Below are 10,432 nucleotides of genomic sequence, written 5' to 3' on the forward strand. Positions count from 1 at the left end.
TTGTGTATTTTTCTCATAAATTTTGAACAGAAAAGGAACAGATTGTGCGAGCTTAGCAGTGGTGCTGAACTGAACTGTAATGGCACCACTGAAAATGATCATTATCAAAAGTTAGAATTTCCTGAGATATACCTCTTAGAGAAATAAATAGATATTTATATTCGACTCTGATAGATGGCTCCACTAGAATGTCCATCGTCCATAGCTAGACTTTGTTGTGACCCTGCATTTTAAAATTTAATATATCAGTTAATCTGTTATAAATAATATATCAGTTAAAGTTATGGAAGCATTATCAGTTAACATTTTAATATGTCAGTTTTTTGTTTAGATGATCTGTGTCATTTAATTATTTTATTCCTTAAGCCTAGCAGGTCCTTTTCCTTTTTCTTTAAGATATTAACAGCTCAATTAACTTTCCTTTTTTTTCAATAGGAAGGTATTATCTTCGAGATGCATTAAAAAGAATACACTAGCAAAACTAAATCTATCTTTGTAATAGCAGTTCGGTCATTCATTTCGCCATAGTAGCATGGATAGAGTTGGATTTCTATCACCTGAAGTTAGGTAAATCCGTGGAAAGTATCTGTGATTGAACTGATTCTAAAACTTTGTTGAAAACAATCAGTGTCATTGCAAAATGAATTCCACAGCTCTCTTGAAAGAAAAGTTTGAGGTTTTGATAATAAGTGCTTATTAATAATTCACATCAGGGAATTTAGAGATAATATTCTAAAACTTTCGCTATTGACCTTATTCTAGGATATATAATGGAAATGAAATAAATTTTCATGAGCTTTCCAACCTTTTTAGCGCAGATGCATTCAAAATGTTAGTCCAACGTCTCGTTTTAGCTGAGGTATCATATTCAGCTGAAAATATTTGAGTAATTGCTGAATCTGCGCTATAATACTGAATATAAGCAGTATATTCAGTATTATTATTCAGTATATATATATTCAGTATCAAATCCTTTTGATTTCGTTGTTTGAGGTTTTTTTTCATTCTATATGCATTCCATTAGAATAAAATATTTATATTCCAGGATCAAACTAGAATAATTTTTTTTTGTATATATTTACTTCTAAAGAAAAAAAAATTAGAAAGGGAGTGATGGCTTTGAGCTTTGCCCTGTTTATTTATTTCTATTAGAAGCTTGCCTTAGATTGCCGTTAAAATTACTATCTAATTCTCATTGCGAAACTAAAATTATGTAGCCTACTATGGAAAGAAAGGACCAAGCAAGATTCCAGCCTTAATTGAAATTGTGTCAGTATCCCTCTCCCCAGTAATTAACTGATAAATTTGTCCTTTATTGTACGTATTCTTATGGGGTAAACTAAATAACAAGATTATAATCTAAAAAGTGTTTTTTTCTTCCAGCGATTGTCGGGTAGTTCGAGATCCCCAAACTATGAAATCCAAGGGCTATGGATTTGTTTCTTTTGTTAAGAAAACGGTACGTATCATTTACATTAGTTGTAGTTATTGGTTGCTTGAATTGCCAACCCTCCCCCTCTCAACTCTTTCCAACTTTCTACTTTTGCTTTCTTCCATCTCTCTATTTTTGACTATGGTTCTATTATAAGCTAGTTTTAATTTACCTTGTGGTTGTTTTTTTAATGTTATACGGTTTTTAGATACTAAAATACGGTCGTAGTGGGTGCACTTTGTATGTCGAAAAATGTCAAAAGTTTTTGGAAAAGATAGAAATTGGCACATCTAATGTGCCGAAACTTCTTCGATTTAAAGAAAATTGAGATTAGAACGCCGGGGATTATTTTGATGCAGCGCCGGGGATTGCTGGTGGCTGTACTCTTTACTTAGTCTAACAAGTCCTTTTCTTAGAATATTTGGAACAGAAACGTAAGAACTCATCGTTCGAATCAAGAAAGTTAATGCCATCATCTTTTCTGTTGAAATGTATTCCCATATTAAAGATGAAGCTTTATTTTGCCATCACTTATTTACATCTACTATCAAATATCCGTAAGTTGGACCTGTGTCAAAACTATTCTTAAAGTATAAATTTCCACTAGTACAATCATATTTTTCATTCTTGAGGGAAAGCTTTGTCGAATTTAATTTAACAGATCAGCCCAGTTTTTGTTAATTACTATTTTTTACTATTAATTTACTATTTAATTTACTTATTACTAATCTACCTATTTTTTATTACTAAATAATTTACTATTAATTACTTTTTTTGCCAATAACACATCGTATGTCTGGCCATTAATGTATTATACTCTTTTGCCTCTCTATTTGACGCTATATTAACTGGAAAATGCATTTGCTTTTATTACAAATGCACTTATTGTTCTCCTAATAGAACTGTTGTCCCAGCATGAGGGAAATTTCCCTTGAGTAATTTTGGTCATTTTAAGGGGGTGTGGTTACACCTTTTCTATGGTCCATGTCCCTCTTGTGAATCAAAGCTTTTATAGTAGATAAAACTCATTTAGATTGAGTCTGTGATGTGGAACTTCAAAAATCCATCAACTTTTTACACGGATTATTGCTTTGAGATGAAAAGTCAACAAAAACAGAAAAAAAAAAACCAAAGGTTCGCAGGCCCTTGCCAATTTCTACTCACAAAAGAGAGGAAAGATTTTTAGTGACTGATTAATTTTGTGTCAAGTAGGCATACATCATAGCAGATAAAAGGAGGTGCTGTTGGTATTGCAAACTCCACCCCCACTTTACCCCTCTATCTTTTTAAAATTTTGTCTTTTTGTAGAATGTGGGTGGTGTAGAACAACAACAGAAATCGTTATAAACCTTCTGAAAATTCATCAAATGTAGTTTGATGTGTGATATAGCGCTAATAGTTTTTTTGTACCAGTTTTTAGAAGGCGACTTTCCAGACAAAGGTAAAATTCAAAAGTAGTCTTAGCAAAAGCTGGGTGTTAAAAAAATTTACGCATCATTTTTTAATTCAGCATAAAAAAGAAAGCATCAGAAAAGTGTTCTTTGGCATTTTTTTTTTCTTTTTTATACATATCCAGAATAGCCAAATTAGGAAATAAAAAATAAGTTTTAGAAAAGTATTGTGCAAACATTGTAGTTGATGGAATAGTTCAAATTCCATTTTCGGATTCAGCATAAAAAGTCGACGAGTGTTTTAGATAGCCTAGCAGTTTTGACCAAGTTTATAAAATAATAGTCTAAAACCAGTGTTTCAATTCCATATAATACTAATGTTCGAGCCACATAGTAAAAAACGATAAATACAATCAAGATTTACCAGTACTGCGTGTTTTTCTTTGATTATAACGTCACACTTGTACTAGATTGCCAAATATTGTCCTTTTATTACAACCGTCTAGGGCTAAATGGAGACCAGGTCGTCCTCGGTTGGGGTGAGAGTCGTAACGAAAGATTTAAGGGAAAATGGAAACTTCCTGGAGGGAGTAAAGAGGGAGGCTTTGAATAGAATGGAATGGAGGAGGAGTGTGCATAGCGGTGCTGGTCTCAGGCGGCTTGGTGCTGTGGTGAGTTATTAGTAGTAGTACTACTACTTGTACTAGAAGCGGAAAATTAAAATGGCAAGAAGTTGGTCTAAAAAGTTTGTAACAATAGTCATTTATTTTCAGTTATTGCCTGCTGATGCTATGCTTTCTATAGCAATAATAATTTATTTTCCATTATTGCCTGCTGACGCTAAGATTTTTATCTTTTATCAGATCCGTCATTGAGATTGGAAAACTGTTATTCAAAGCTTCTAATTTAAAAAAAATATGCCGTATAGTTTATTTTCCCTGTGAACATTTTTCACATTATTTTTCTGCAGGGGTTTCACTTAAATCAACACAAAACTACTATTGTGCTATCGTTTGATAGTGGAGATTCAGCTTTATCTAACTACCGAGTATAGGTTTTAGAATCGCATGTGCTTCTCTTGTTTCTTTTCTTGTTTATTATTAGAAAAACGTAGAAACTGGATTGAAAGTTGCTGAAACAAAAAGGAGTCAAAAAGCAAAAATGTTCCTATTTATTCAGCAAATTTACATCAGTCTCTCATAAAAAGTCTGAGTAATATTATAATTCTGCCTTGGTAAACGTACAGATCTGGAACTAATATTTCCAATGATACATAGTGCACAAGGCCAATAGTGCAAGTTAAATGAGTAGGTTTGTTGCTAAATCGCATGTTTCACAGGGAACATAAAACTTATCGCATTTGTTTACAAAAATGGCTCCGATTGATCAATAATAATTTGGACGCTTGAAAGTTTCACTTGCAAGTTATAATTTTTCAACTCAACAAAGTACGAACGGGATTCATAATCGACCGTGTAGTTGTGCATAATTTTGGTTTTATCCGTGACTTTATTGTGACTTTATTTTATCCGTGAATTTTGTGACTTTATTGTGTGTCGGGCATTAATTTAAGGTCAACCCCTTCTGATCTTGTAAAAAGATTTCGAAAAAAAATTAGCCTCCGTTTTCAGTTGATGTGTATAAACGGAGAATTCCATCCTTTGTTTTATATCTTAGCTAGGAAAGAAACGGGATTTCTAAGCTTTTACCAATATAAGAGGATTTGTGTATCCCGAAGGCTATTCCTTCATTTTTCATTCTTCAAAAATTCCAGATAAACTAAAAGGGGATTAAAATAGCAAAAGAAAATATTTACTCATTGATTGGCTGTTTAATCCTTTCAAAAAGGAATATAAAATGAAAGCATCTTGAAAAGAGGGTCTGTATCTCTTTTTTAACTTCCTCAAGAAAATTAGTTTAATTCCATAGTCATGTTTGGAACTGTTCACGTGCAAACGGTAAAAGAAAATCGGTGATATGAGAAAAATGGATTAAAAGAAGGATTTATGGAAATTGGAACTTCATTGAAGGTAGTAGTAAAGAGTGAACCCTTGAATAGATTTGATTGTAAGAAGAGTGTGTGCAGTGGTGTTGGCCTCATGTGGCTTTATACTGTAAATAAGATCTTAGGACTAGCAATAGTAGTAGTGTCCTCGTCCCAATGTTTTTACGTTTGTATGTTAATTCCTTCGGTTTTTTTTTTACTCAAAGTCCATCAAATTCTATTGGTCATGTCATAAGCTTTAATTAAACTTAACAGTTAGAATTACGGGTGAATATGGGAAATTCCAGTAATATCTGAGGTTTTTAGGTATTTTTAGTCGTCAGAGACAGTTTTGAGGCGCCATGACGTCAAGAGGCTACAGCGAGAAAAGTAGGCTACAAAGCTGCTTTTTCGTTTTTATAAGGTATAATAATATTGCCTGTAATAATACAGGCAATACGTCTATTTATCCTTTAAAATCTGCACAAAGAAAATATTGGACAAATAAAAATCTAATTTTTCTTATGTATATTTGGTGATACATGGAATTTAGTCATTTTTTGCGAATGTAATTTCTGTCGCCCTTTTTGAAACCCAATTTTCACTGCCCCCTATTCATGTACCTCGCTGCTTCAAATAAAAATAAGAACCTTCCAGAAACCAATCTGAGAAACCAAGTCATTTTCAAAAATTGGTCTTCAATGTACTTGGTTGGCTGTTAACCATTATTGGTTCGCTCGAATATTCAAAGTAAAGATTAGTACAGAAAGACGACGATGCACTTTTTCGCCATCTAACAATAAACATTTTTTTCTAGAAGATAAGTTAACTAGGTCCTTACTTAAGTAGAACACTAGAAAATATATTCAATTTTCAAGCTTTTAAGGAAACGTCTCAAAATCTTAGACATTATCTCTTCGGATGAATAATAGAAAATCAAAATCAGGAGGCCAATGAAAATCCTTTTGAATCGTCTTTGCTCTGTCTTTACGGATTTGTTCAAATTGGCCACTGAATGACTTCCCCCCCTTCAGCAGGGAAGAGGCTATTGCATGAATACCATAAGCAAACAAAATGAGATTAAGTTGATATTTATTTTGAAAATAAATTTAAGTACATCTGCAGAACAGCAAAAATCTGCGGTGCCATGGATCTGTCTATTTTAGTTGTCTATGTTACCCTTTAAGGCTCTTTGATACCTTAAAAACCGCCCTATCTCGTCTATTACAAGCTTTTTAGTTTGTGTGGCGAAACTATTCAGAATTGGTTTGGCGGTCTTGCAATAACTTGTATAGCTTTGATAAGAGATTTGAATAAATGACATAAAACTAAAGGCCGACACCTATTTTTCTAGACATCTTAGAAAGACCATTTAACTTCTTCTGTTTTGTGGCGGTGGCAGAGATGTTGAGATATAATGAGACTTCCATTATCAAAATGCATGAATTTTGTTTCTTTGATTGAATGGAGCAGAGTTTTCTTTTTAAATTTTAAGAAAGGGCAGTCCCTGGAAATATTCTGGTATATCTGCTTGGAAAACATTAAAAATCAGCTCAATAGAAGTCTCCTTGAATAATTTGAAAGTTTTGAAAGTTTTCTGTTGGGCTATCTGCCTTGATTGAAATTTTTGTTGATACAGAATGCATATTATTTATGCTGTACGTACAGTTATTAGACGGCGTTTTGCTTTGCAATTAGTAAGAGATTATGGGTTTCCTTTGTTCTAAACTAGCTTCTTGTTATCTTTTCAAGCTATTGACACATTTAAGATCCCCTATCAATTTTTACCAAAATTGCTTCGAAAGCTCCCTTTGGTGCTGGGAAAATTTGGTAATGGGCCCTTTTTCTTCTAGACTGTCAGCCGATGCTGAGACTCGCAAAATTATATTTTATTATCGAACTTCCTTAAAACCTGAAAATCGAAGAAATTAACACAACCCTCACTTTTTTCGCCACCCTACAGTATATTAGCCTAAATTGTTCATTTCCATTTCTCTTTTCTTTATTTTATTTTGCATACGGATACTGGTTGTTTCTAAATCATGTTCTTTTTTCCCTTATGAATCTATCTGCCAACTTATGCCGCTCGTTTATTGATTTGTTAAACTTTTATGTTCAATTCTTTCATTCGCTTTCCCTTTTTTATGTGTCAATGGTGCTAATTGTTTTCTTATTCAGTTAGTGATAAAATTTTAATATCCATTAAAAATAAAGACGCGTAAAACTTTTAATGACTGAATTCGGGAGTCTCCCTTATTAAGGCATGATTCGTAATTATTTTTTCTCTCTCGTTCCTTTTAGTTCAAATCAGATTTTATTTCCTTTCGCTAGTTTCTGCACTTCTTTTCTGTGGAGGTGGGGGAGGCAAGGATGCTGCCGGAAAATTTTTACCAGGATGAAAGTGGACAATTAGGCATTTTCTTCTTTTTGTGGATTTTTAAACGTCTTTGTTTCACACGGGGGCCGTCATCCTATGTTTGGTGGCACCCATGGGGGACCTTATTGGGTTAGTTTATTAATACAGTTTATGTGGATATTACAATAAAACAAAGCAGCATAACCCTTTTCAATGGTGCTGAGAACAATACCTTCGTGTGAAATCGTATATTAATACAGTTTGCAGCTAATCAACTATTGGCTTTTTGCACTGAGAACCAGACATGGTCTGCCTGAGTTTTGATATTGTGAAATTTAGAAATTTTACCAGGATTAAATTTGAAATTTTGAAATTTCATTCTGAGTTCTTGGAAATTTTATTCTGATTTCATTCAAGGTGTATTTTTTTTACAATTTGAGGGAGATAGTTGTTATTGGTACACCTTAAGGAACAATATGGAAATGTTTAAAAGTAGTTTATACAACACATTGTGTTTCTTTTAGCCAATGAATATATGGCTAAAAGATACTAAAAGAAACCACTACAAAATTAAAATTAATACTCAAGCGGAGCTTGTCAAAAATAATTAATGTTTGAAAACGATATGGTTGCATTGATTCTGGTTCAAAATAACTTCTTTTTTGTTGTTGATCTGCTTAAATTAACAGGCCATGAAGATACCTCAACTAAAGTTTCAGAACTCAGGGAAACTCAACCATTGTTTCATTCTGAATTTCAATTCTGAGTTTTGAAATTTTACCAGGATTAAAGTGGACATTATTCATTTTCTTCTTTTTGTGAATTTTTAAACGTCTTTTTGTTTCACGCGGGGGTAGTCATCCTGTGTTTTGTGGTACCCATGGGGGACCTTATTGGGTTAGTTTATAAATACAGTTTATAATAATAATTAATAATTTATTTATAACCCAGTTTTATACAAAACAAGCGGAGTAAAGTACACTAAAAAGGAGAAAAAAAATAATCAAATACACAGTAACAAAGATAACTTAAACCTTAATCACTGACAAAAACACACGGATAATATTATGGTTTGGGCCTAGGGACATAAAGGCATGTCTTGTTGAATTATTACTAAGCAATTCAAACGATTGGATAATGTCGGTAGCACCATACTTCTCGATAATAGGTGTATTACGATATGAAGTAGGAAGGTACAGTAAAAAATTGCAATATCTAAAATAAACGATATTGATCTGGCGCAAATCATTCTTATTCAATAACGAATACATTCCACTTAAAACAAGACAGAATGGTCACAATATGTGGAATACATTTTAGCTTAAGTTCGGCGTGAATGTTTTCCACGGTTAGGTACAATTTTCGCATATCCGATCTTTAACTTTTCTTTAACATCTCTCAGAACTTGAAGTCGCAAACAAGTGAGTGTAGAACAAATACTAATTCCTAACCACTGTAGTGCCGGACAATCACAACGTAAATGATGAGCGCTAATCCCATCAAGATCACTCTATTTAGACTTAAGTTTAAGCATACAATTAACAATACTTTTAGTTGAGACGGGAATAACATGACGTTGCAAAACTTCAAGTGGCACAAATTTAGAAACTAAGCAATGCACACTATACTCAATCTTACAAAAAATATTTTTATAATGCCCAAGCCAAGACGAATCTGGGATAACATCACTGGTCCATAATTAATCCAATTTCGACGTATTAATGACTTATTTCCATTGTGTTATAATTTTAGGAAACTCAGCACCATTATATCGAACCAAACGAAGATACCGTTTAAACTCCGCTTTTGTCTTACTCTTTATATCAAACACTTGGCCTCGCAAGAGCCGCCCCAACGCAATCCAGATATGTGGATATTACAATAAAACAAAGCAGCAAAACCCTCTTCAATGATTTTATAAAAAATACCTTCGCGTGAAATCGTATGTTAATAAAATTTGCAGCTAATCAGCAATTGGCTTTTTGCACTGAGAACCAAACATGGTCTGCCTGAGTTTTGATATTGTTGTAAGAGAATTCATGCCTCAGTGGAAGAGAAATATAGTAATTAAATACGACTAATAAAGGTTGGGTGGGGGAGTCAAGTGGTTTGCGACTTGATTTGTGTAAAATTTACTTATCAATAGATTTATAGAAAAAAAACTCTCTCTCTCTCTCTCTCTCTCTCTCTCTCTCTCTCTCTCTCTCTCTCTCTCTCTCTCTCTCTCTCTCTCTCTCTCTCTCTCTCTCTCTCTCCCTTACAAGTTGCCTTTCGCCCTCTCGGTCCTTATTTATCCTATTCTACATCATCGTGTTTTAAACCTAGAGCGCCATTTGAGGGGTCCATTGGTCAAAGGTCTCTCCTTTCTTTGAAAGAAAGCTAGAGCTATTTTCCTGAAAGGGTTCCTTTTATAATTGATTTGTCTAATCCATTTTGTAATGGGAGTCGATGTGTTTTTTCTTTTCAGGATGCCGAAAATGCGATTGCTAGCATGAATGGTCAGTGGCTTGGTAGTCGAGCAATCCGAACCAATTGGGCCACAAGGAAACCTCCCGCCCCAAAAGCTGAAGGTACTTTCTTAACATATAAATAAAACAGTGTCCCAACAAACCAACTTGTTTGTGAAGTATTTTTCTACACAATTTCCACCTTAAAACTCTCCATGTGTTTTCTTATCATAATAAACTATATTTTCTAAATTATAAACAATGGCATTAAGTTCAAGGTTTTTGGGTTTGGAGGCTTATAATGCAAAGTTTGGAACATGGGTGTCTTGAAACAAAACATGGTATCTATCCTTAATTATTCAGGAATTCTTCCAATCTCCATTACAATTTGAATTCGAAGGCTTTTGAACTTGTCGACTACAAATATGTTATCCCAATATCGAATTCCAAGCCAAAGCAGGGTAAACAGTAACACACATTTCATAATTGAGGTTTGACTACCTCCAAAGTTGCTATTTAGGTTCTGTTGTCACTAATTACAAATATGAGGTTAACATATTTCAGAAGTTAAATTTAAGCATAAAATTCAGGGTGTTTAGGGTGGGAGCCTTTCAAATTTGGGGTAATTTCTGCGTTTTTTGACTTTTAACGCCATTCTAAAATTTCATAAGAAAGAATTTAGTCTATACTTTATACTAAGTGATAGTTATATACAGAGATAAGGATGGTTATATACAGAGCATTGTTGCAGTTAATAATTTAGCTGTAGTGGGAGTCGTCAAATGTGTCGTGTCCTCGTTTCTTAGAAAAATTAATCTTCAG

At 33.5% G+C, this 10,432-nt stretch overlaps 1 protein-coding gene across 4 annotated transcripts in view; it reads left to right on the forward strand.

Moving 5' to 3' along the window:
• The window catches only part of LOC148953014 (cytotoxic granule associated RNA binding protein TIA1-like), a 316,849-nt gene that overhangs the window by 260,864 nt on the left and 45,553 nt on the right, over positions 1 to 10,432 (forward strand). For all 4 annotated transcript variants that reach the window (XM_089088228.1, XM_089088229.1, XM_089088230.1 and 1 more), the window contains 2 exons: positions 1,384 to 1,459; positions 9,631 to 9,733. In XM_089088228.1, the coding sequence (XP_088944354.1) occupies positions 1,384 to 1,459; positions 9,631 to 9,733 (179 nt within the window). The remainder of the gene's footprint in view (positions 1 to 1,383; positions 1,460 to 9,630; positions 9,734 to 10,432) is intronic.

The sequence above is a fragment of the Artemia sp. Qi Xiang Cuo genome, chromosome 4 (genome assembly GCF_049724085.1).
Source record: "Artemia sp. Qi Xiang Cuo chromosome 4, ASM4972408v1, whole genome shotgun sequence".
Lineage (NCBI taxonomy): Eukaryota > Metazoa > Arthropoda > Branchiopoda > Anostraca > Artemiidae > Artemia > Artemia sp. Qi Xiang Cuo.